At 45.0% G+C, this 27,774-nt stretch overlaps 1 protein-coding gene across 3 annotated transcripts in view; it reads right to left on the reverse strand.

Annotated features, from left to right (window-relative positions):
• Window positions 1-27,774, reverse strand: part of PCSK7 (proprotein convertase subtilisin/kexin type 7) — a 217,822-nt gene that overhangs the window by 113,258 nt on the left and 76,790 nt on the right. For 2 of the 3 annotated variants that reach the window (XM_077456985.1, XM_077456986.1), the window contains exons 9-10: window positions 20,248-20,415; window positions 5,673-5,780 (exon numbers count right to left, since the gene is read on the reverse strand). In XM_077456985.1, the coding sequence (XP_077313111.1) occupies window positions 5,673-5,780; window positions 20,248-20,415 (276 nt within the window). The remainder of the gene's footprint in view (window positions 1-5,672; window positions 5,781-20,247; window positions 20,416-27,774) is intronic. The other variant, XM_077456987.1, reaches the window with a different exon arrangement.

Genomic DNA, 27,774 nt, shown 5'->3' on the forward strand with positions numbered 1-27,774 from the left:
GGTGTCTCTGGACGCGGCCAAAGCGTTCGATTCAGTGGAGTGGAGGTATTTGTGGAGTTGTCTTCGACGCTTTGGCTTCGGACCCCGCTTTATTAAATGTATACGCCTCCTATACAGCGGCCCTTGTGCCAGGATCTTGGTTAATGGGCGGGTGTCGTCCCCTTTCCCTCTTTCTCGGGGTACCAGACAGGGCTGCCCCTTATCCCCATTGTTGTATGCTATAGCGGTGGAGCCGCTTGCGGCGGCTCTCAGGGGGCCCTCTGATATTAGGGGGCTTGAATGTGGTAGCCTGGAGGAGAGGATTAGCCTGTATGCAGATGATATGTTGCTGTATCTGGCGGATACAGGCCCCTCCCTCCGGGCAGCTCTTGAAACGATCCAACTATTTGGAGCATACTCGGGGCTTAAGATCAACTGGGAGAAATCCCAAATTCTGCCCATGGATCTGGGGGTCCCCTCCGAAGTTGAGGCTTCTGCTCCCCTCCTAAGGGTGAGTAAGATAAAATATTTAGGTATCTATGTCACCAGATCCCCTGAGGACTACACCAGGCTAAACATAGATCCCCTGGTGGCATCCCTGAAGGTTAGAATCAAGGCGTGGGCCAAGCTCCCTCTGGGCGTTCTAGGGCGAATAAACCTTGTAAAAATGGTTATTTTACCCGGGTTTTTATACGTGTTTTGGCACTCCCCTGTTTATTTACCCCTACGGCTGTTTAAATCCTTAGAAGCCCTGCTCAATTCCTTCGTTTGGGGCTCGCAGCGACATAAATTATCGTGGCAAGCATTGAAGTGCCCTGGGGATCTGGGAGGGGCGGCCCTGCCGGATTTTGCCTTGTACTACCTGGCGGCCCAGGTGTCCCACTTTTACCACCTGGATAAACAGGACAGGGATAGGTACTTAACACTTCTTTGCCCCAGGCGTGGATACTCCATCACCCATCCCTTCCAAGTGATATTTAGAGCCTGCGCCTCAGCGGCATTCCGGGGGAGTCGCAGGGGACTCCTTTATGCACATTGCAGGATCTGGGAGGTGGTTGGTAGGAAGCTGTTTTTTTCCTGAGACCCACTCCCACACCCCGCTTTGAGATAACCCCGGTTTGGACGAACTGCGTCTCCTTCCGGGATACTCATGCATGGAATTAGATTCCTTTCCGATCTATATCGAGATCGGGTCCTGAAATCGTTTCAGGAGCTCAAGGAGGAGTATGCGCTCCCGAACTCTATGCTCTACAGGTACCTCCAGCTTCTCCAGGCACAATTCGGGCAATCCCCACCTGGGGTGGGTAGCCTGGCGGTGGTGGATGTGCTCCTGGGGCAGGACCCACGTAAATTGATCTCTGGTATATACAACCTTTTGATCAGACCCCCAGCGATTGTCTTGACAGAGGCCCTTAGGGGGAGATGGTTGGAGGATGTTGGGGGACTTGAGGATGATGAGTGGGAGGATGCCCTGGACGCTGGAAAAAAGGTCTCGCCTAAACTCTCGGATCGCTTCACCCACCTCAATATTTTACATAGAACCTACCTGACACCGGCGCGCATTGCTAAATATAAACCAGATCACAGCCCCCTCTGCCCCAGGTGTGGTAGTTTACAAAGCACTTTTTTTCATATCCTGTGATCTTGCCCGGTGATCCAGTGTTTCTGGTCTCAAATTGTTGGATTTATCCACGATAAAATGGGGTCTCCTCTGACGCTATGCCCCAAACTGTGCCTTTTGGGTGTTTTCCCTGATCCGGACTCGGACAAGTACCACAAGATATTTTTACATGAGTCTTTATTTCTGGCTAGGCTACTGGTGGCGAGAAAGTGGCTACAAGTCCAGTCCCCCACGCTTCAGGACTGGGTAGCTGCGATTAATCAGGTACTCCCATACAAGAAAGAACTGTATGCTCACAGGGGCTGTCACGCTAAATATGCTAAAGTCTGGGATGTATGGTTGAACGAGGTCGCTACCTGCGATGAACTTCCCTCATAGGAGCTGGGTGCTCCTGTGTATCTGGCCTGGGGGGGGCCGGCACTGCGCTGTGCAATGATGATTTTATAATGCTGCTACTTGTGATCCCCTGATGCAGTGTCTCCTTGGATTCGCCTTATGGACTGGGTCTCCTGGCTACTTATGTTTGTATTATTTTGTCTTTATATTTTATTTCTTTCAGCTCCTTGCTCATATTGATGTGTCGGGGACCTGCGCGCCCCCCCTGCTGCACAGAATGTATTTATTCTCACTCTCCCACTGTCGTGATCTTTGTATTGACCAATGTCTGTATATTACCTTTTGTTCCTTTTTTTTTGTATTCTCAATAAACCACCACGCTGTTTGTAAAAAAAAAAAAAAACATTTAAGGTGCAGTAGCTAGACCGAAAAGCAGAGCTACAAACTGAAAATTAAGATTTTCTACCTTAAAAAGTAAATATTTCTAGTGAGCGGGGTAATAGGTCTATGGAATTATGCACCCTTGATGTCGATTGACGTCACAAGTTATCCTACTTGTAGGATAGAGACAAGTGAATGGATTGACTGCATGCGAAAAAGATTAGATATTCAGGAACCGGTTTAGATTCTTGAGATCCAGAATGGGTTTGACATCTCCATTTGGTTTTGCTGTGAAAAAAGATTTCAATAAAACCCCAACCCCTGCTCTTTCATGGGGGCCATAAAAAGATGGTCCAGTGCTAGATAGAGAAACGTATTTTCTCTGGATCTTTAGGAACATCTGATCTGAGAAAACGAGGAGACAGGAACTCTCAGAACTCCAGTTTGTACCCTAGTTATTGAAGAAGCCACCTCATCTGTCTCGACACTCTTTCTGACAGACCCTTGAGAACTGCAGAAGTCTTCCTCCCACTCGAGTGAACGGGGGTGCCCCCTCATAAGGAGGCTTTAGTATTTTGTTTTGTAGGATTCCTCCCCCAAGTCTTCTTTTGTCCATGGGGGTGACCCTGAGGATTACCTCTTAAACTTGACGGCGGAAGCCATCGTGACTGCCTGGAGGCTGATGCCCCTGGCACTGGAGAAGTTTCAATGAAATATAGTTACTCCTTTTCTTAAATAGCAAAGGGGTACTTTACCCTAGAAATTCTTTGGATGTATTATCTCAAGATATCCCAAACAGCCGTTTCACCGCAGAAAGGAAACTTAGCCAGGAGTTTTTTTGCATGACGCTATGGCTGACCAATTTTTCAACCATAGTATTCTATACATATGTACCAGCCCAGCGAAAGGTGTGAGGCCTAAAGATAGAATCTCTCATAGCGTCTATTGCACACAAAGCTACTAGGAGCTTGCCAGATCCCGGGCCTGCTGAATAGGGATAACCTTGAGCACCTGTTAAAAATGGTATCTCAAGGACTGACATACCAATTACTGTCAGCACAGGCTGAGACACTCAATCTGCCAGAGAAAACAAGGTTTGTTTTTTTAAAAATAGGAATTCCAACTTTTTATCCATTGGATCACTAAGCACTTGAGCATTGTCTACCGGACAAGTCAAACTTTTATTCAGAAGATATAGCAGTGTCAATTGCTGGTATCTCCCACCTTTAGTAATTTTTTTCCTCCATAGAAAATATCTGGGTGATCCCACTCAGAATACATAAGTCTTTCCAACAATGAATGGAGGAAAAAAGGCAGGCGCAGCTTGAGGAGCCTTTAGAGAACCCAAACAAGAAGTGGACACTCAGGTAAATGTAGCATAAGTGTGGAGTGGCCCAATTCAGTAAGAAATTACACCCACAATCTCAGATTGTGAAGCTGATCCTACCACATTTGACCCCTCAGAAGAGGAGTCATCAGCCTTTTCACGGTCCACTGTGAGAAAACATCTTCTCCTGCCCCCAGATCCTCAGTTTGAGGGCCCTGGGTAATGGAAGGGAACCTGTCGCATTTTATCCCATTCTGAGATGCGATTAAAGCTGGCAACCTGAGGCAAAACCTATTTATTTTAAGTAATGTAGACAGTTTGCTGCAGTGTTGTAAACAGTTACAAACATTTCATGACCCCTGATGGCTCACTCTAGCCAGCCACCCCCTCTCAGGGGAGGATGCCATTGTAGAGATGAGTTAAAGACTTTCAGAGCTTGAGGGAGACCCTTTTAGCCCTTTTTTGGGGTCTTTCTACCTCCCCTTCTGAACATAGCCCGATACATAACAGCAGAGGTACTACCAGAAGACATCACATCCCTGCCAGCAATAGTCCAGCCACTGCCGCTGCTGTTAATGCTCAGCCAGATGCTAATAGAAAATGTGTCATAGAAAGTCCTGTGTGACCAAACCTCTTACATGTCCCTTTTTGCTCTTGTGTCCCTCCGGCATCGGCAGCCAGCAAAAATGGAGCTTCTAAAGAGACTCCCGCGATGAACGCCGTGCTAAGGGGGCCTCCGTCGCATTGCACGCCCACCTTTTCAAAAGTAAAGTTTTCCCGTGCGAGTGCGGGCCTCTGATCCCCCATGATCGGCATGCCTGTGAGGGAGGGATAGCGAGGAGGAGACTTGAGAAGCCGCCGTGCAGAGGCAGTGGAAAAATGGAGCAGCATCGCAGATTGTTTTAGCTTTCCTCTTTCTAGGAAGAGGGGGGAGAGCTTTTAGTCCAGGTGGGGGGGTGTCTGTAGAGGAAAATCCCCCCCAAACTTAACAGAGGTCAAAGCTGCTAGCCGGAGGAAAAGCTTCTGGTGACACAGCGTGACTCTGAGGAAAGCATAAGCTACATGCTCCATACACCCCCCAGTGGTGACTCTTAGGCATGACAACATTTACTTTTTTCTTAAAGGAGACATTTCATAGAAAATTAAAAATTCCTTAGAAAAACTCCACTTGCCTTTCCCGCCGCAGGGTTTTCTGTGGTAAAAAGCAACAGACTCAATCTTCTCCCCTCATGGTGGGTTTCGTTACCAAAGCTTCAGGAACCGGGGACCCTTGGGGGAACCCACACTCCTAGAGCTGTAAAGCACCCCGCCAGAAAAAAAAACGTTATGGCTGAAAAAAAACAAAGCTCTGGATCCCGGGGTCCAGCTCTCTAAAAAGAGAAGCATTACAGGAAAAACTTTGTTTCTTCAGACACGAGGTCTGGGTACCATTCAATTCGTCCTGAAAAGACACTTTGAATAGATCCGGCTGCATAGCTAGCCCCTGCAAGGATTGCACCAGTGGAACTCAGCACAGCACATCTTTACTCATGACCAACACCTTAGACACTGGCGAAAAAACTGAGGTACTCCTGGTATGGGAGGGGTTATATAGGGAGGCAACTTCCTGTTTAGGGTGTTCCAGTGCCCAGCACCTGAAGGTGGCCTATAACCCACATAGTAATTACTATGGCTCTGTGTCCCGTGATGTAAGATTTAAGAAAAATATACTGGCTGCCATTGCAGATAATGCCTGAAAATGCTCATTACCTGGCTGCCAAGATGATCAAGTGCTACCAAGTCACTCTCAAAGAACAAGAAACATGGATCAGAAGTTCTGATTTTTTTTGACCATATGCTTGATCCAGGTCAGTATAGCAGTTTCCATATTTTTCTCAGCAAAGGTGGTCTTTAAAAAGCTTATGGATAATGACAAAGGAGAAAGCAAAACTAAGGTTATTTTGCTGGATGCAACTTTCAGTACCTACTACACATCTCTGCATAAGCAAATATCAAATGATTAAAAACTTCTTATAATGCTAGAGTCACCTTGGCTGCATTGGTGAGACGCCAGGCGTTTAACAAGCCAAAACCATGTTGATGACTGTGACTGAACCCCGCACCATTGGTTTCCCATGCTGCAAAATGGTCTTCATACTGCAGAGATAAAATAGAAAATTAAACAGTTTAAATGGTTGTAAACCACATTCATGAAATCTGACCTAGGCACATACATGTAAGTGTTTACTTATCTCTCTCTAAAGCTCTAATGCCGTGTACACATGGCTGGACTTTGACAGCAAAGGTCCGACGGAAAAAATCTGTCAGACAATTCGACCGTGTGTGGGCTTCATCGGACCTTTGCTGTCGAAAAATCAGATGGACTTGGATTCAGAACATGTTTCAAATCTTTCCGACGGACTCGAGTCTGGTTGAAAAATCCGTTCGTCTGTATGCTAGTCCGACGGACGAAAAACCAACGCTAGGGAAGCTATTGGCTACTGGCTATGAACTTCCTTATTCTAGTCCGGACATACGTCATCACTGTCGAATCCATTAGACTTTGGTGTGACTGTGTGTAGACAAGTCCGATCCGATTAAAGAAGTCAGACGAAAAGTCCGGTAGTGTGTACACGGCATAAGTGTCAGGTCTGTCTGCTGCTCAGTTCCTCTGTTATCAGCATGAAAACTTCTGACAGATTCTCTGACACACAAGATAAAAGTCAGGGAGGGAACTTAGAGATAGATAAGCAGAGAGCTTTTGTCTATTCAGACTGCAGCTATGCAAGTTTCTTTGTTCCTCTGCCTATGTGGAAAGGGGGGGGGGGGGGTGATTGCTCCAATCAGCTCCCACAGTGTTAGCCCAGACTTCACAACCACTGCTGAATGAGGAAACAAGATTTGTAACACAATGTGCACTAAGGGTCCGTTCACACAGGGGCAACTCAGATCCGACTTCAGGTCGCCCCTAGTCGCCTCAGGTCGGACAACATTTAAAAATAAATGTAAGTGAATGAGAGCCGTCTTAATGCACACTACTGAAGTCGCTCCGACTTCACAAAAGGTTCCTGTACTACTTGAATCCGACTTGTAGGCGACCGTTACCGATTGATTGATTTCAATGGAGGACGCCTCCAAGTCGGATCTCTGTCTATACGGAGGCGACTCTGACAGACTTATAAGCTCTCAAGAGGGAACTCCACGCCAAATTTCTGAAAAAAAATTGGCGTGGGTTCCCCCTCCGAGAGCATACCAGGCCCTTAGGTCTGGTATGGATATTAGGGGAACCCCCGACGCCGAAAAAACGGCGTGGGGGTCCCTCCCAGATCCATACCAGACCCTTATCCGAGCACGCTACCCGGCCGGCCAGGAAAGGGGAACCCACGCCAAATTTTTTGAGAGCTCATTCTCTGATTGGCCGCGGCAAAAGTCGCCTGGCCTGGGGCGACTTAAAGTCGTGTTGTAAGTCGCCCCAAGTCGTGTTCAGGACGTGTCCAAGTTGCCTCCAAAAGTCGTGTTGAAAGTCGTGTTGCCCCTGTGTGAATGGACCCTAAGAGTGTAGAAAGCTGAAGACTGCAGATGTAGATGTACAAATAAAACTTATGTAGAGAGATTTGTTTGATCTGTGTATCATCTGAGGCTGTTTACTTTAAAGTGGATGTAAATCCTCACACATACCCAGTAAAGTGGAGAAACATCAACTTCCCCACCTCAAAAGCTAAACTCCAGGCAGATATGAAAGGCACAAAATAATGCAGCTCTTTAATCAAAGCTACATTCCTAAAGGTATGTTTTAATGCAAGCAATGTAAGTACTTTAAAGTTTACTACCGTATATACTCGAGTATAGGCCGACCCGAATATAAGCCGAGGCCCCCAATTTACCCCCAAAAAAACTGGCAAACTTATTGACTCGTGTATAAGCCGAGGGTGAGACATGCCTGTCCATCCCTGTGTGTGTGTCCGTCCATCCCTGTGTGTGTGTCCATCCATCCCTGTGTGTCCGTCCATCCCTGTGTGTCCGTCCATCCCTGTGTGTCCGTCCATCCATCCCTGTGTGTGTGTGTGTCCATCCATCCATCCATCCATCCCTGTGTGTGTGTGTGTCCATCCATCCATCCATCCATCCCTGTGTGTGTGTGTGTCCATCCATCCATCCATCCCTGTGTGTGTGTGTGTCCATCCATCCATCCATCCCTGTGTGTGTGTGTCTCCATCCATCCATCCATCCCTGTGTGTGTGTGTCTCCATCCATCCATCCCTGTGTGTGTGTGTATCCATCCATCCCTGTGTGTGTGTGTCTCCATCCATCCATCCCTGTGTGTGTGTGTCCATGTGTGTGTGTGTGTGTGTGTGTGTGTGTGTGTGTGTGTGTGTGTGTCCAGCCTACCTGTGTCCCGAGCCTGTGTCCCGAGCCTCCGTCCCGTGCCTTGCCTCCTTGCCTCCGTCCCGTGCCGTGCCTTGCCTCCTTGCCTCCGTCCCGTGCCGTGCCTTGCCTCCTTGCCTCCGTCCCGTGTCGTGCCTTGCCTCCGTCCCGTCCCGTGCCTTGCCTTGCCTCCATCCCGTGCCTTGCCAGGATCGCCGCTCTTCGTCGGCGCCTCGGCGGCCATTCTAAAATTCAAAAGCCGCGCCTCCGCCTTCGCCTGTGATAGGCGGAACACTGAATTTCCCAGCAGCCTGTGTTCCGCCTATCACGGACATCGTCTCATCCTCGTCCGTAGTACGAGGATGAGCGGATGTCCGTGATAGGCGGAACACTGACTGCTGGGAAATTCAGTGTTCCGCCTATCACAGGCGAAGGCGGAGGCGGAGGCGCGGCTTTTGAATTTTAGAATGTCCGCTGTCTGTCTGCTCGACACGCTGATCGAGCAGGCAGACAGCGATGACTCGAGTATAAGCCGAGGGGGGCACTTTCAGCCTCAAAAAAGAGGCTGAAAATCTCGGCTTATACTCGAGTATATACGGTATGTATAAAGCCTCTTGCAGTCTACTCTAGAACAATGCTCAGTGAAGGGGAGGGAGAAGGCGCCAATCAGGCGAGGTGCAGTGAAAGTAGTATGCCAATAGGTGGCAAGAGCAGAGTGATAAGATCATCAAGTGTGCTGCTTCTTTTTTCATTATCCAGTTACAGGGTGGGCAATATAGCTGTAAGTGAATGTGAAAATGCAGCAGAAAAAAAATCTGAGACTCCCCTCCCAGCCAGGCAAGACTATGTTGTGTTGCAGAGCAGTGCAAATATCAGGACTTGGACAGAAATGCATCCTTTTGCTAGGTAAAACAGCTCCCATATATGTATTTTATGTAGGTATTTAGCAGTTTGTATGGTGTTCAGCTTTAGCCCAGGTTCACATTGCTCTGACATGAAAGTGGAGCGACTTCCGATCCGACTTTACCCTGCAACTTCAGTCCAACTTTCATCTGACTTAATGTGACTTGTGTCCGATTAGTTAAGATGGCTTTCATAGGAAAAACATTTCATTTGACATGTGATGCGACTTATGCTCTCACAAGTGGGATCCCATGTAACACCAGTGTGAACTGGGACTTGATGAGAATTCAGTTAAAGCCCAACTCAGATATTTGTTTTTACCTTTGGACACAGCGAGATAATGGTTAAAACCCCTGTGACCCCATTAGACCACTTTCACACTGGGTCGTTTTGCAGGTGCTATTGCGCTATAAATAGCACCTGCAAACCAACCTGAAACAGCCGCTGCTGTGTCTCCAGTGTGAAAGCCCTGAGGGCCTTCACACTGGAGAGGTGCGCTAGCAGGACGGTAAAAAAAAAAAAGTCCTGCTAGCAGCATCTTTGGAGCGGTGTGTACAAGTGGTGTGAAAGGGGCCTTACTTCCTGTAACTCAATAGACAGACAGAACAAACTTTTTATAATACAATGAACAAGGGTTAAAACTTTCAGCCTGCATTGACTCACTCCAATGACAACCGTTTCCCTTACTGGTCCTGCTATCACAGGGACAGGAAATAAGATGAAGTGTACCCAAACAGGCTCATTAACAGCAACAAAAAAAAAGGATTTTTAAAATGGCTCACCTGTAAAATCCTTTTCTTTGATGTACATCAGGGGACACAAAGCCATAGTAATAACTATATGGGTTATATCGGTGTATCAGGTGCTGGAAACTGGCACCCCCCTTAACCACTTCCCGACCAGCGCACGACGATGTACGTCGACAGAATGGCACGGGCAGGCATATTGGCGTACATGTACGTCCAATATTCATTGCCGCCGGCGGCGCGCTCCCGCGCTGGTCGGGACCCCCGTGAGTCCGGTCGCGGGACCCGCGGACTCGATCGCCGCGGGCATCCCCGCGATCGTCTCACAGAGCGGCCGAATGGAGGAAATGCTGTATAAACAACATTTTTCCATTCTGCCTAGCAACTAGTGACACTGATCTCTGCTCCATGTGATTGGAGCAGAGATCAGTGTACACTAAATGAAAGCCCAACCCCCCCACAGTTAGTAACACACCCCTAGGAACACTTAACCCCTACACTGCCACCCACTGGTTAACCCTTTCACTGCCAGTGTCATTTACACAGGAATCACTGCATTTATATAGCAGTGATTACTGTATAAATGACAATGGTCCCAAAAATGTGTCAAAAATGTCCGATGAGTCCCCCACAATGTCGCAGTCACAATAAAAATCGCAGATCGCCGCCATTACTAGTAAAAAAAAAAAAAAAATTATTAATAAAAATGCTATAAAACTATCCCTATTTTGTAAACGCTATAACTTTTGCGCAAACCAATCAATAATCGCTTATTGCGATTTTTTTTACCAAAAATATGTAGAAGAATACGTATCGGCCTAAACTGAGGGAAAAAAATGTTTTTTTATATATTTTTGGGGGATATTTATTATTACAAAAAGTAAAAAATAATGCGTTTTTTTCAAAATTATCGCTCTATTTTTGTTTATAGCGCAAAAAATAAAAACCGCAGGGGTGATCAAATACCACCAAAAGAAAGCTCTATTTGTGGGAAAAAAAGACGTTAATTTTGTTTGGGAGCCACGTCGCACGACCGCGCAATTGTCAGTTAAAGCGATGCAGTGCCGAATCGCAAAAAGTGGTCTGGTCTTTGACCAGCAAATTGGTCCGGTCTGAAAGTGGTTAAGGTGTGAACTTCCCCCATATAACCCCTTCCCACAACTGGGAGTCCTCAGTTTTGTAGCCAAGCAATATAAGTGTATAGGAAGAAGGGAGAGACCCCTGTGTCCCCTGATGTACATCAAAGAAAAGGAAGGATTTTACAGGTGAGCGGTTTTAAAAATCCTATTTTCTTTTCTTACGTCAGGGGACACAGAGCCACTATATGGGATGTCCCATAGCAATGGCAACTTAAGGGGGGGGGCAGAACAAAAAAACAGGAGGCCAGAGGACTCATACTGCAGCCTGCAGTATAAGCTGTGCCCAAAGGCAAAATCCTCATGACCTTTAATATTGATTTGATAAAATCGGATAAACATGAACCGAAGACCAAGTCGCGGCCTAAAAGATCTGAGCCATGGAGGCCTGATGATGCATCACCCAAGAGGCACTAATCACCCAGAATGAGTGTGCTCTTAATATGAGAAGGAAGAATTCTCTTCTTTAAGCTGAAACAATCACCTTGACAAATCCATTTGGAAAATAGTGGATCTTGACGCTGCCTGTCCACATCTTGGATCCTCTGGCAGTCCAAACAAACCTGTGTTTGCGAACCTGAGCGGTCGCCTTTAAATAGACTCTGATCGCGCTATCACTTTATCTTCCCCAGATTAAGGCTCTGGGGAGAAAGAAGAAAGACTAATATCTTGGTTTAAATGAAAACCTGTTACCACTTTTGTTAAGAATTCAGGATGAGGACATAAAACCAACCTCATCCCTATACATGATGAAATATGGCTCTTACAAGACAGAGCCGTTAGTGTCGATACTCTTCTAGCAGAAGAAATGGCAACCAGAAAAGATTATTTTTCTTGTCAAAAGAATCAAGGGAATTTAGAGAAAGTAGACACTACCAAAGGAAATCACCCACGATCTTTATAGAGTGGGATTCAACACTCAAACCTGTTAAACCTTTTTCCTGTAAGGTAGGATGAAATATCGGTCCTTGTGCAAGAAGGTCTGGCTATAATGGCCAAAGGATTCCTATTGCCATCTTTATGATCTCGGTAAATTAAGATCTTCTGGGACCCACAGGGGCTGCCAGAATCACCTCCCTTTGTTTCTGCTTAATCCTGCGGAGAAGCCGCGGAAGTAGCAGAACTGGAGTAAATGCATAGATCAGTGAAAAACTGTTCAACCTCGTTAATGAATCTGGGCGTGAATAGGTCCATGTCCGGAATACCCCATCTGACATATTGCTAGCAAGATGTTGGGCTGAAGAGATCATTCTTCCGGAACTAAATTGTTGGCGTCTTGTTAATGAATCTGGGCGTGAATAGGTCCATGTCCGGAATACCCCATCTGACAAATTGCTAGGAAGATGTTGGGGTAAAGAGATCATTCTTCCGGAACTAAATTGTTGGCGTCCCAAGTATTGCATCTGAAAAATTAGAATTGGCGATAGGCAAGGAATGTTGTGTTCTGCCAAAGCTAGAACATTATTCACCTCTTTTTGGGCCTTGTCAGATTGAATCCTGTCAGGACAGTCCTGTAGTCTAACCGCCAAGATTCTAGGGCCAAATGTACTGCCTGAAACTCCCAAAAAAAATAAAGTTGATAGGCAATGTCCTCTAACCTGGACCATCTCCCCTGGACAGAATCTTTTTCCAGGGCTGCTCCCCAGCCTAGAAGGCTGGCATCTGTTGTTAACACCTTCCAGAATAAAGATTTTCCCTTTTGCTGGATAAAAACCACCAATTTAGGCTTTGACCTACGTTGGGAGCCAAGCGCATTGGAAACAAACAAGGCCTGAATCTTCTTCATACCAGACCGACAGGATGGTGCCTTGAAGCAGTCTTTGAGTATGGGGTAAGAATACCTTCTTCTGTATGTTATCTAGAACCAACCCCCGAGTACCGTAATCTCCTTGATGGTTTTAAGGAGAATCTTCCTAGGTTGAGAATCCAACCTAGAGATTTCAGATATTTACGGAGATCAGACTCTGATTTTAGAGGCAAGACTGAATGATCTATTAAAAGTAGATCTTTTAACAGGCTAGGACCACTATGCCCTGAGCCTTTAACCTGGCTAAAGGAGGTGCCAGAATCTTTCAGAACACACAACTGAAAAAAAAAATTTTATATTTCAAACTGCAGAAATTTCTGGTAAGCAGGAAACTTTGGCACATGGAGATATGCAACTCCCCTCCTTGCAGGATGGACACAGCCGATCTAATTATGAAAGGATTGGATGTTTAAGTGCTGATTCAGATCTCCAAGATCTAGAATGGGGCTTACCTTTCTGTTTGGCTCTGGCACCCCTGGTTTGAGCCAAAACCCCATGTTCCACTAAGGTAATCTCGGATATCACCGACTAGGATAACAGCTGATCCAGAGGCCAGAACGAGACACCTATCCTTTTTCTCTGGATCCTTAGGAACATTCTCTGAGGAGACGGAAACTCTTGCATAAAGACTGCCGCATCAACAGCCCAAGGACCCCACAGGCAGCACCCAAACAGGGACCCAAATCCCGGACCCACAGATCAAAAGCCGACTGAGCCATCTAGGCTCTTGGAACTCTAGTCGTAACCTAGAGAAAAAAATTGCAGAAATCCCTCTGCTCTTGACATTGTTCCTGCCAAATTTAAAGAATCGCAGGACCTTTAGCCCCTCAAACAAGTGGGGGTGCTCCTTCATAAGAAGGCTTTAGCATTCTGCTTTATGGGCTCTCTGCCCCCCAAGATCCTGGTGCTGCCCTTGTGAACTATCTCCTGAACCTGATGAATGAGACCGTTGAGACTGCCTAAAGGCAGATGCCCCAGGCATAGGAGAGGCAGCACAATTAAAGTAGACATGTTTAACCTCCTTTTACTGGTAAAGAGAGCTTTACCCTCTTGGATGTACTTATCCACTCTAAATAGCCATACCCCAGGAAGGGATACAAACTTGCTAAGGGTTTACACATAGTTCTTCGGCTGGTCAATCTTTCAGCCATGAACCTCTGCAAGAATGCACTAGTCCAAGTATAAGCCATAAGGCTTAAACGATCGAGTCCTTCATAACACCTGTGAGACACAGTGCGTCAAATACAACAGCCCATTGCTGGGCTTGCTGATCAGGCAGAATTTCAGGTATCTCACAACCTGTTCCTTAACCCTTTGGAGTGCACATTTTTCAACGCATTAGCGTGACTCAAAATGTGCTCCACCAAAATAGTGGAGCAGACGTTAAAGGGTTAATGGACTGAGATACTTCAATTGCAGAAAGAACTGCAAAAGACATCCTGTCTTTAAAAGGAAAATGCAATCTTAATTTGCTGGATCCTTTAACATAAGTGCATTATCCACTGGGCATGTGAGACTGCTCACTGAGGTGATTGCAGCATTAATAAATGGAACCCCCCATTTCTTCATAGAAATGTTCCCATTCAGATTACATAAGCTATGCATGAATAGGAAAAAACATACCCAGGTGGGGGAGGCTCAAATTAACCTCATTAGAGGAAGATACCTCAAGAGCCCATGCTGCAGGCAACAAGGGTTAAGGGAGTAGACAAACACCCGACTTGTGCGGTTACTCCCTCCCTGTTAGGATCCTCCGAAGAGGAAAGATAAGTATCCTCCAATATTTGGGAAGATCTACCTGATCCCCAGCCTCCTGCACCTCAACAAAAGGGCCCCAAGGACTGGATGGGAATCTGCTATGTTTAGTTCTACTATAGAGAGACCTCCTATTTTTTTTTTGTTTAACCACCTTCAGACCGGACCATTTTGCTGGTAAATGACCAGAGGTCTTTTTACAATTTGGCACTGCGCTGCTTTAACTGGTAATTGCGCGGTCATGCAATGTTGTACCCAAACAAAATTTGCGTCCTTTTCTTCCCACAAATAGAGCTTTCTTTTGATGGTATTTGATTGCCTCTGCGATTTTTATTTTTTGCGATATAAACGTAAAAAGACCGCAAATTTTGAAAAAAAATGATATTTTCTACTTTTTGTTATTAGAAAAATCCAATAAACTCAATTTTAGTCATACATTTAGGCCAAAATGTATTCAGCCACATGTCTTTGGTAAAAAAAAAGTCAATAATTGTATATTTATTGGTTTGCGCAAAAGTTGTCACATCTACAAACTAAGGTACGTTTTCTGGAATTTACGCAGCTTTTAGTTTACGACTGCCTATCTCATTTCTTGAGGTGCTAAAATGGCAGGGCAGTACAAAACCCCCCCAAATGACCCCATTTTGGAAAGTAGACACCCTGAGGAAATTGATAAGTGGCATGTTGAGCCCATTGAATATTTTATTTTTTTGCCTCAAGCGATTGAATAATGACAAAAAAAATTTTTTTTTTTTTTTTTACACAAAGTTGTCACTAAATGATATATTGCTCACACATGCTATGGGCATATGTGAAATGACACCCCAAAATAAATTCTGCTGCTTCTCCTGAGTATGGGGATACCACATATGTGGGACTTTTTGGGAGCCTAGCCGCGTACGGGGCCCCGAAAACCAAGCACCGCCTTCAGGCTTTCTAAGGGCGTAAATTTTTGATTTCACGCCTCACTACCTATTACAGTTTTGAAGGCCATAAAATGCCAAGATGGCACAAAACCCCCACAAATGACCCCATTTTAGAAAGTAGACACCCCAAGCTATTTGCTGAGAGGCATTTTGAGTCCATGGAATATTTTATATTTTGCCACAAGTTGCGGGAAAATTACAAACTTTAATTTTTTTTTATTTTTTTTTCACAAAGTTGTCACTAAATGATATATTGCTCACACATGCTATGGGCATATGTGAAATGACACCCCAAAATAAATTCTGCTGCTTCTCCTGAGTACGGGGATACCACATATGTGGGACTTTTTGGGAGCCTAGCCGCGTACGGGGCCCCGAAAGCCAAGAACCGCCTTCAGGTTTTCTAAGGGCGTAAATATTTGACTTCACTCCTCACTACCTATTACAGTTTTGAAGGCCATAAAATGCCAAGATGGCACAAAACCCCCACAAATGACCCCATTTTAGAAAGTAGACACCCCAAGCTATTTGCTGAGAGGCATGTTGAGTCCATGGAATATTTTATATTTTGCCACAAGTTGCGGGAAAATTACAAACTTTTTTTTTTTTTTTTCACAAAGTTGTCACTAAATGATATATTGCTCACGCATGCCATGGGCATATGTGAAATGACACCCCAAAATAAATTCTGCTCCTTCTCCTGAGTACGGGGATACCACATATGTGGGACTTTTTGGGAGCCTAGCCGCGTACGGGGCCCCGAAAACCAAGCACCGCCTTCAGGCTTTCTAAGGGCGTTACAGTTTTGAAGGCCATAAAATGCCAAGATGGCACAAACCCCCCCCAAATGACCCCATTTTGGAAAGTAGACACCCCTAAATTTAGGGGTACACTAGTGAGACTAGGTAATAAATGGCGGGTGCCCTGAAACTATAAAAAAAATAACTAACCAATCAGCGTCACCTGTAACAGTTATATGGTGATCACTGGTGAAAGGGTTAACTAGGGGGCAATCAGGGGGCTTTATGCGGTAGTATATGGGGGTCCCTGGCGCTATAAAAAGCTGCGGCGAACCTAAATACCTACCTGCCTAACTAGCGTCACCTGTGACACTAATACAGCGATCAGAAAAACGATCGCTTATTAGGCTGGGTTCACACTGGAGCGATGCGGGAACGCCACGAATGCGCGGCGGGTTCCCGCATCGCATGCCTCCCGGCGGCAGTTCACACTGCCCTATGCGAACTGCTGGGAGTGTCAGTGAAATGTTAATGACACCCCCAGATCAGTTCGCATATCGCAGTGCGATCTGCAAACTCGGATCGCATGGTGTGAACACCCATGCGATCCGATTCTGCTGCGGACCAAAAAAAGGGTCCCGTGCGAGTTTGCGGCGGGTGCGACACGAATTCAGCCATACTATCTGTATGGCTGAACTCGAATCGCACAGAGATCGGATGTGATTTGCACTGCAGTGCGGTGCAAATCACATCCGTTCTCATAAACCGCTGCAATGTGAACCCAGCCTTAGTGACACTGGCGACGGGGGGGTGATCACGGGGTTAAACCTTTATTGGGGGGGTTAGGGGGGTACCTTAGAACTAAAGGGGGCTAACCCTAACTGCCCTAACAGTTATTACAGTCACAAATGACACCCGCCGGGTGATCAGGGGGTTAAACCTTTATTAGGTAATAAATGGCGGGTGCCCTGAAACTATAAAAAAATAACTAACCAACCAGCGTCACCTGTAACAGTTATATGGTGATCACTGGTGAAAGGGTTAACTAGGGGGCAATCAGGGGGCTTTATGCGGTAGTATATGGGGGTCCCTGGCGCTATAAAAAGCTGCGGCGAACCTAAATACCTACCTGCCTAACTAGCGTCACCTGTGACACTAATACGGCGATCAGAAAAATGATCGCTTATTAGGCTGGGTTCACACTGGAGCGATGCGGAAACGCCACGAATCCGCGGCGGGTTCCCGCATCGCATGCCTCCCGGCGGCAGTTCACACTGCCCTATGCGAACTGCTGGGAGTGTCAGTGAAATGTTACTGACACCCCCAGATCAGTTCGCATATCGCAGTGCGATCTGCAAACTCGGATCGCATGGTGTGAACACCCATGCGATCCGATTCTGCTGCGGGCCAAAAAAAGGGTCCCGTGCGAATTTGCGGCGGGTGCGGCGAATGGCTGAACTCGAATCGCACAGAGATCGGATGTGATTTGCACTGCAGTGCGAATCACATTCGTTCTCATAAACCGCTGCAATGTGAACCCTGCCTTAGTGACACTGGCGACGGGGGGTGATCACGGGGTTAAACCTTTATTGGGGGGGTTAGGGGGGCACATTAGAACTAAAGGGGGCTAACCCTAACTGCCCCAACAGTTATTACAGTCACAAATGACACCAATGCAAAAAAAAAAAAAAAAAAAAGCAATTGGTGTCACTGTGACTGGGGGGGCAGGGGTAATTGGGGGGTGATCGGGGGGTAAAGGGGGGGTGTGAGTGTGCCTGGCATGTTCTACTGTGTAGTGTAGTGCTTGTGCAACTCACCGATGCTCTCTCCTCGGTGCCGGAACGAAAACTACTGACACGGAGGAGAGAATACATCACTTCCTCTCCTGTGTTTACATTACAGGAGAGGAAGTGATGTCACCGGACAATTTCATTCGCCAGGAGCGATCGCGAGGGGGTGGCCATGAATGAATGGCCGTCCCCTCGTCCGGGATCGCTCCCGAACGAATACCGACCGCCGCAGGCACCGGGCGGGGGCACGATCGGGCCCCCGACCCGCGGGAGGCAAGGGACGTACATATAAGCCCTTATGCCTGCCCGTGCCATTCTGCCGACGTACATCGGCGTGCGGCGGTCGGCAAGTGGTTAAATGGTAGAAGAAAAAAACAGTTTGTATGATATATACAGGGACAGAAGTGTTCTACCCTTGACGGCTCACCTGACTGGCCGTATACCTTTCAGGGGAGGATGACATTCTTTTGGAAGGGTTTTGAGCTTGTTGTATACCATTAACCCCTTAAAACCCTTAGAGGAGTTCCTGGTCCCTTTGCCACTCATAGCTTACAGCACAAAGCAGCGGCACTACCATTAAAAGAATGTAACACTTGCTAGGCTATAGTACAGTAAAATAACTGCTATTAATCCTAGCTATACAGTACAATGTTGTCAAAAGTGAAATGCCTGTGTCACCAAACCCAACCAGCCAACCTCTCTCACAGTGCACAAAACACTTCCTGCACATGTGGCTGGCATCTGATGCCTTAAGCCATGCCCCCCCCCCCCCCACGTGGAATACAGCCCCCCTCTTCCTTTTTCAAAAAGGAGCCGAGTTTCCCGTGCGAGTATCCTGCAGCATGGCGCGGGGGGGGGGGGGGGGGGATCCTCCAAGCAGCCGCGGTCTGCACCAAACACATTTTCTTTTTTTTAAAGTACAGGGCAGCTGGTTAGCATCAAATAAGGAAAAAAACGCCAATCTGGGGGCTCAGGAAGAGATCAGACCCCTCTTTCTCTTACCAGAGGGTTTGAGCCGGCTTGAAGGAGGGGAGAGTGAAAGCTTCTGCTGTTTCCAGCGTCAGAATGGTGAGTGCTCAATACAGCCCCCAGTGGTGTCACAGACATGACATGACAACACAATACATAGAAGTAGAGATTCCTGAGAAAACCTCCCCTACCTTATCCTCGCAGCAGGGTTTAATCGGAGATAAAAAAAAAAAAATCTTCGCCCTTCACGGTAGGCTCCGAGACCTTAAAGGAAACCTTCAGGAACTGGGGAACACTCAGGTTGACCCACAATCCTGGATCTGCGACAGGACCCTGCCAATAAACTTTTATTGGCCTTATTACCAAAAAGTACTGGATCCCAGGGCCCAGCTTTCAAAAGAATTCACAAGCAAAACCATTCATTTAGTCTATTACGGAGACATCAGAATGGATCCGGTCAGGATGGTTGGCTCTCATCGAGCATTACTGCCCGTGGAGCTCAGTACAACACATTCTTACTCGTGCCCAACACCTTAGACACTGGCAAAAAAACTGAGGACTCCCATTAGTGGGAGGGTCATATGGGGGAAGTTCACAGCTTAAGGGGTGTGCCAGTGTCCAGCACCTGATACGCCGATATAATCCATATAGTTATTACTATGGCTCTGTGTCCCCTGATGTAAGAAAAGAAAATGTGACAGAAGCCAAATTTCCAAATCTATCCTACCAGACAATGTCAGCAGGTCATGGATCTCCACAGCAGTTAAGTCTAAATCCAACCATAGATGGTTTGAAACGCAGCCAGTTCAGCGAGGACTGGCCGAAATTCAAACCATCTATGGGCATACTGATTGTACCCAAGTAAATCCATCAAACAGACTTAGGTACAACCAGCATGGCAGATCTTAAACAAGCGTTTATTGCCAGCGGCTATAGCCACAAGCAATAATCTGTTTTCTTGGCTGAGAACGCCCCCCAAGCCCTCCCCTATCTGACTGTGCTTAAGGGGGGGGGGGGGGGGGGAATCAAGCAATTTTGTATCATGTATGTCCTGACTAAGCCACATCTTCTACCAGCTTATAGGGCAGTAAAGAAGCAGCACTGTATTCTTGAACAACTGCTGGTTCTGCCAGGAAACTTCCAGTGTTATACTGATAGTACTGTGCAATGTAGTACAGCCTAATTGGCTTATAGTATTGACACCGCTCAAACTCTGCCTGCCCCTGGCTGCTTCCACATGCAAGAGATTAAGAAAGCTATTTTTAGGGAAGATTCTGGTAGTTATAACAACAGTTGCATTTAAAAGTGAAGTGAAATTACCAATTTTAGTGACTATTTAACTGCCTGCAAATCATTAGCCTAGTTACTATGATTGGCTTCAAAGTAAATGTGACTATAATTGAAAACCACTGGAACCTCAGTTTAGTCTTTGGTTGAATTGGTTGAATTAGTCTAAAAAAGGAATAAATAAATAACCATTACTGTACCTTTGTTGCAGTAAATACGATTATATGCTGGACATCTCTCCATGTCAGACAAGATCGGACCTGCAGCATCAGAGCAATCATTCCTGCAGCTATGGGAGCCGCTGCAGAAGTTCCTGTGTGGCCTTCTGTACAACCTGTGCCTTTCTGCAGATCCCAGTCTGAAGTCACCTGCAAAAACACACAGAAAAGGCTTTTTGGTCAAATTTAGCTTTAAAACAAGCAGCAGGCAGGTTTCCGCACTTCTTGAAGCTTGTTGAAAGTCTGCTGAAGCCTGCTAGCAGCTTGCTTAAAGTGGCAATCACAACTCCCATCAGAATCAGTGTTCAACATTAACAAACCAAAGCTGAATGGTACTTTAAAATCTTCAACAAAGCTTGCTAAAAGCTCTGCAAATGCTTTGTCAAAGTTTGCTGTTCAAAGTTCTTGTATACAAGCTGGAACCTGTGAGACAGGCCATAGTTTCACCGAACCTTCTTCAGGACATGACCCTGTCAACAGATATCGGTCAGATATCATTTAACAGGTGTCCAGCAGACAGTTGATTATAAAAGGGCAATACTTAAAGTGTTACTAAACCCAGAACCTGCATTTGCTATATCTGGTCTCCCACAGTACACAGAACATGTAAATGCATTTTTTAGGAAATATACAGTGGATAGAAAAAGTCTACACACCCCTGTTAAAATGTCAGGTTTCTGTGATGTAAAAAAAATTAGACCAAGATCAATAATTTCAGAATTTTTTCCACCTTTAATGTGACTTATAAACTGTACAACTCAGTTGAAAAACAAAACTGAAATCTCTATTGTTTCATTAGTGCGCAACCCTCTTATAGTTGGGCATGTAGCTGTGTTCAGACTTAAGCAATCATATTTGAACTCGTGCTAAATAGGAGTCAGTACACACCTATCATCATTTAAAATTACTTTGATTAACTCCAAATAAATAAAGTTCAGCTGTTCTAGTAGGTCTTTCCTGACATTTTCTTAGTTGCATCCTACAACAAAAGCCATGGTCTGCAGAGAGCTTCCAAAGCATCAGAGGGTTCTTATTGTTAAAAGGTATCAGTTAGGAGAAAGGTACAAAAGAATTTCCATGGCATTAGATATACCATGGAACGTAGTGAAGACAGTCATCATCAAGTAGAGAAAATATGGCACAACAGTGACATTACCAAGAACTGAATGTTCCTCCAAAATTGATGAAAACCGGTCAGGGAGGCTGCCAAGAGGTCTACAGCAACATTAAAGGAGCAGCAGGAATATCTGGCAAATACTGGCTGTGTGGTACATGTGACAACAATCTTCCATGTTCTTCATATGTCCAGGCTACGGGGTACAGTTGCAAGACAGAAGCCTTTTCTTACAAAGAAAAATATCCAAGCCTGGTTAAATTTTGCAAAAACACATCTGAAGTCTCCAAAAAGCATGTGGGAAAATGTGTTATGGTCTGATGAAACCAAGGTGGAACTTTTTGGCCATAATTCCAAAAGATATGTTTGGCGCAAAAGTAACACTGCACGTCATCAAAAGAACACCATACCCACCATCAAGTATGGTGGTGGCAGCATCATGCTTTGGGGCTTTTTTACTTCTGCTGGAACAGTGGCTTTAGTCAAGGTAGAGGGAATGAGCCAGTGAATATTGGCACAAAAGCTGAGCATGAAGAGGAACTTCATCTTTCAGCATGACAATGACCCAAAGCATACACCCAAATCAACAAAGGAATGGCATCGCCAGAAGAAGATTAAAGTTTTGGAATGGCCCAGCCAGAGCCCAGACATGAATCCGATTGAAAATCTGTGGGGTAATCTGAGTTTGGTTTGTACACAGGAGATGCCCTTGCAATCTGACAGATTTGGAGTGTTTTTGCAAAGTGTCAGAAATGTGCCATGCTGATAGACTCATACCCAAAAAGACTGAGTGCAGTAAAAACAAAAACAAATGGTGCTTTAACAGTGTATCAGTTTAACCACTTCAGCCCCGGAAGATTTGGCCGCTCAATGATCAGAGCATTTTTAGCCATAAGGTAGGGTCGTGCGATGCTGTACCCAAACAAGATTGATGTCCTTTTTTTCCCTCATACACAGAGCTTTCTTTTGGTGGTAAAAGATCATCTCTGCGTTTTTTATTTTTTGCACTACAAAAAAAAAAAGCGACAATTTAAAAAAAAAAAAAAAAAAACACAATATTTTGTACTTTTTGCTATAATAAATATTCCCATTTTTTTTTTTTAAAGCAATTTTTTTTCTCAGTTTTTCTATGTATTCTACAAAAATCACGTGTATTGATTAGTAGACGCTATAACTTTTGCGCAAACCAAATAGGGGATAGATTTATGGCATTTTTATTATTATTTTTTTCTTACTAGTATTGGCGGAGATCTGCAATTTTTATCATGCCTGCGACATAATGGCGAACACATCAGACACTTTTGACAATTATAATTGTTATAATTGTAATTGATCAGTGCTATAAAAATGCTGACTGTATAAATGTCACTGGCAGGGAAGGGGTTAACACTATCAGGCGATCAAGTGGTTAATGGTGTTCCTTGACTGTGTGTTCTAACTGTGGGGGGAGGGGACTGACTATAGGAGATGACAGATCGTGGTCCCTAGCTATTAGGAACTCACGATTGTCATCTCCTTTCAGAACATAAAAGGGATTTGTGTGTGTATACACACGTCCCTGTTCTGCCTCTCGTGCCCACAATCGCTCGTGGACGGTGGTCATCACCACTGTCGGCTACGAGCATCCGCACCCCCGCGCATACCTGCTATCCCGCCTAAAGGAGGCGATGTATAGCTACCAAGGCTCGTGGGAATGTGCCGACCTGCCGCCGTATAATGACGGCGTCTGGTCGGCAAGTGGTTAAGGGTTTGCACACTTATGCAACCATATTAATTTTATTTTTTTATTTTTACTTCCCTCCATCTAAAAGGTTTCAGTTTGTTATTCAACTGAGTTGTAGTTTATACGTCACATTAAAAGGTGGAAAAAGTTCTGAAATAATTTATCTTGGTCTAATTTTATTACATCAGAGAAACCTGACATTTTAACAAGGGTGTGTAGACTTTTTATATCCACTGTAAACTGATCAGCAGTATATAGCAGTATTGTGATCAGTTACTAGTAAAGCTTGTAGGAGAAGTTTTGATTCTCCCCGATTCAGTGTCGATTGGCCCTGTGCTGATCACATGCACTCTTCCAAGAAAAAAAAAACAAAAGAAAAAAACACACAAACTCGCAATACACCAAACTGAGCATGTGCAGCTCGTCCCCTGGCTCTGTAAATATGTTATTTTTTAGAGACAGCGGAGCAAAGAGGATGATCAGAGATGCAAAGAAGGCATGGCTGCATGCCAAAGTAGAAAAAGGAAGTCCTTTAATCTTGTTCCATAAAAGCAAAATATACACCACAGGACAGAAGTAATTCTTCAAGGTAGACGTGTTTCACACAGTTGCACGTGCTTAATCATTATCCAGAAATGTAACACCGACCTTCCATAAATAGGTCTGCGAGACTATTGTCTCAGCCATGTTCTTGTGAAACGTTCTAAGGATGCTAAATTCACATCACTAAACAATGCATAGCTGAGACTGACAATTCGAACCAGACCAATAAAGGACAAACATATAAGACAAGTGATACAAAAGTTTAACAATGATGAAACTGCAACCATCTCACAGAAATGCCCAGGCTGTCCACAGAAGTTAACACCTCGACAGGAGCGTTGTCTGATGGGAAGGGTTGAAGAAAAATCACCACTCAAGTTCACTGCAGTTAGCTAAAGTAGAGGAAAAACAAACTTGGGGCGACACAATACGGCATATACTGCAGAGGAAGTAGACGAAACAGTAGAGTAAAGTAGAGGAAAACTAAACTTGGGGTGACACAAAACGGCATACACTGCAGAGGAATTGCATGCATGGGTGTCGTCCATGAAGGAAGCCTCTCCTAAGCCCATGCACTAAAAAGCTCACCTAGAATTTGCCAGGGCCCATGCAGAAAAAGAAGACGACTAATAAGTCACCGGGACCAGATGGTCCTTAAGGATCTCAGTCATCAATTGCAAGACCATTGTTCCTAATTTGTACGAACAGTCTACTGACTGGAATGGTACCAGCCGATTAGAGAAAAGCCAATGTAACACAAACAATTTTAAAAAGGCCAAAGATACATCACTGGGAATTACAGACCAGTTAGCCTAACAGCAATAGTATGCAAGCTCTTGGAGAGGATAAGGGACTATATACAAGATTTTAGTAATGACAACGGTATCATTAGCAGTAATCAGCATGTATTCATGAAGAATTGTACTTGCCAAACCAATCTATTAACCTTCTATGAGGAGGTGAGCTGTCACCTAGATAAAGGAAGGCCCATAGACGTGGTGTATCTAAATTTTGCAAAGGCATTGGATATGGTTCCCAATAAACGTTTACTAAACAATCTAAGGTCTGTCGGCATGGACCATAGGGCAAGTACACGGATTGAAAACTGGATACAGGACGAGTTCAGAGGGTAGTGATAAATGGGAAATATTCAGGATAGTCCGGTGTGGAAAGCGGGGTCCACCAGGGTTCTGTCCTGGGACCAATCCTATTTAATTTATTCATAAACGATCTGGGGGATGGGATAAAAAGCTCAATCTCATTTGTGGACAATACAAAGCTAAGCACGGCAATCATTTCTCCGCAGGATGTGGAAAGCTTACAAGAAGATCTGAACAAATTAATGTGGTGGGAAACTACATGGCAAATGAGTATTAATGTTAAAAAAATTTAAAGTAATGCATTTGGGTGGCAAAAATTTTAATGTAATCCACTCACTAGGGGGGAGAACCTCTGGGGGAAGCTAGGATGGAGAAAGACCTGTGGGTCCTAGTAGATGGTAGGCTTAGCGGTGGTATGCAATGTCAAGCTGCTGCAAGCAAAGCAAACAGAACATTGTCATGCATTAAAAAGGGGATTAACTCCAGAGATAAAACAATAATTCTCCTGCTCTACAAGACTCTGGTCCGGCTGCACCTGGAGTATGCCATCCAGTTCTGGGCACCAGTCCTCAGGAAGGATGTGTGGGAACTGGAGAGGGTCCAGAGAAAAGCAACAAAGCTAATAAATGGACTGGTGGACTTTAGTTATGATGAAAGGTTATGCGCACCGAACTTATTCTCTGCGGAGAAGAGGAGATGCTTGAGAGGGGATATGATTTTTAATTTACAAATATCATACGGATGAGGATTAGGAATAAAACTTTTCTGCGAAAAGGAATTTAAAGAGACATGCGGCCATTCACTAAAATTCGAAGAGAAGTGGTTTGACTTTAAACTGCGTAGAGGGTTCTTTACTGTAAGAGCATTAAGTATGTGGAATTCTCTTCCACAGGCAGTGGTTTCAGCAGGGAGCATCGATAATTTCAAAAAACGATTAGGCACCTGAATGACCCCAACATACAGGGATATACAATGTAATACTGACATAAAAGCACACACACAGGTTGGACTTGATGGACTAGTGTCTTTTTTTTAAACCTCACCTACTATGCAACTACTGGGAATCTGTACTCTGGACTGATGAGACCAAGATAAAAGGTTTTTTGGAAATGATGGCTTTAAAACTGTATGGCGTTGCAAAGGTGAGGAAGAAAAATGCATGGTGCCTACAGTGAAACATGGTGGTGGCTTCTGTGGGGCTGCGCAATTGCTGTTGGTGTCGGGAAGATGTATTTCATTGATCGTATCATATCCTCACAGATGTACTGCTCTATATTGAAAGAGAAGATGCTACCATTACTCTACACTTTTTCCACATGACAATGATCCAAAACACACATCTAAGGTAATTGTTGCATTTCCGAATAAGAACAGGGTGGAAGTAATTCAGTGGCCAAGTATGTCTACTGATCTGAATCCAATGGAATACCTATACGGAATTCTGAAGATGGAATGTTGCAATATGTCGTCAACTTGTTCATTCCATGCCTAGAAGACTCGGTGCTATGCTTATAAATCATGGCGGTCATACACAATACTAGATTTTGTAGCTGGATGTATTAATTTTTGCATCAACTAAATTGAGTAAAACTGGAGATTTTGTAATCCAAGTTTTATTATTAACCTTACTTACTCACATAATGGAGCTAAACAAATGTTCTATAAAACTCAAGTTTTGTCAAAATTTTGGAAATTGTTCATGTGTTCATTAAGATATCGATTAAAATCGTATTTTTCAAAAGGGGTGTACTGATTTATGCTGAGCACTGTATTTCTTGCAAGGGAGCTCCGCTGAACATAGTTTTAGCCATAGCACTCGCCACATGTGAACCAAAGTTCCATGCAAGAGAGTATTCATTTAGAACTTCCCAACCTGTCCACACAAAAGCGTAATGCTTCAGGAAAGAGCTTCAAGTGCTTTCTATCTAAAGAACTTGACTTAAGATCCCCAGGTTCTTTAGCCATGTACCTTGCTCAAACCAACAAAGACTGAAAAACGCCTAGAAATGCTACAGTGGGTTTCAAGGGTCACAGTTACCAAGGAAAAGAACAGGCCCTATTGGCAGGGTCCTTAAACACCAGTACATCGTCAACTGGCAGAGTAAGAGTCTTTTAGACATAAGACAGGGTCCACAGCCAGGAATGCACACTTTTTTGGGAAGCTGTTCTTTTGGTATTGTTGCAAAAATTGGGGGCGCACCTTGTCCAGAAGGTCCCAGTCCTTGTACAGATGCTCTTCGGTAACAGGATGCAACAGAAAGGACTTGGTTGGTTTGGGTGCTTTCCCAGACCCCAACGCTCATCCCAAAGCCCAAACCCTCAGGTCTAAGGGTTCTCATACCGACAGCTTCAGATTCTTACAGACCACCTCTGTGAGGACATGTACGATGGGTCCTTTGAGAGTGGGAAATATTTGAGGCCAGAATATCTTCCTCAGAGGATTCAACCACCTCTGAAGTGTCCACTTTCTTGGATGCTTCCTCTTCCACCTCTCCCTCATTTATAATCTTATATAAAAGGGTGGGAGGGGAAACTCACAAGGCAGCTCCTGTAGGGATGGGGTCCTGGGCCCTTTATTATCATTCCTCCAACCTTACAGCTGACAATTGTTCCAGTGCAATGGAAAAGGCAGCCATAAATTCCTCCTTGGACACAAAAAGGTACCCAAAGGAGATTCTGAACAAGTGGGTGAAAAAACAGAGGCTGATTTAAAGCCAGAGCAGATCTGTTGCCCAAAAAATGAGTTTGCAGAAGGAAAACTGTCTCCAACAAGAATGTGGGAGTTGTCTTCCTGGGGACAAAACAGCTACATATTCACCTCTCTTGGTCAGGCAAACCCTGCAGGGTCTGAGGGGACCGAGTCTGTTTCAGCTCCGTGGCAGCTAACTCGTGAGATGAAACCACCTGCCAAGGTGAATGCTATATGCAAGGTCCAGTTCCAGTAATAACTTATAGGCCATTCCTTTTTTTCCCCCCAACAGGGTCCAGGTACAATTCTTCTGGGAATAGTAATCGGCAAGTAACAATCT

The sequence above is a fragment of the Lithobates pipiens genome, unplaced genomic scaffold (genome assembly GCF_037356315.1).
Source record: "Lithobates pipiens isolate NorthernLeopardFrog02 unplaced genomic scaffold, aLitPip1_a1.2 Scaffold_27, whole genome shotgun sequence".
NCBI lineage: Eukaryota > Metazoa > Chordata > Amphibia > Anura > Ranidae > Lithobates > Lithobates pipiens.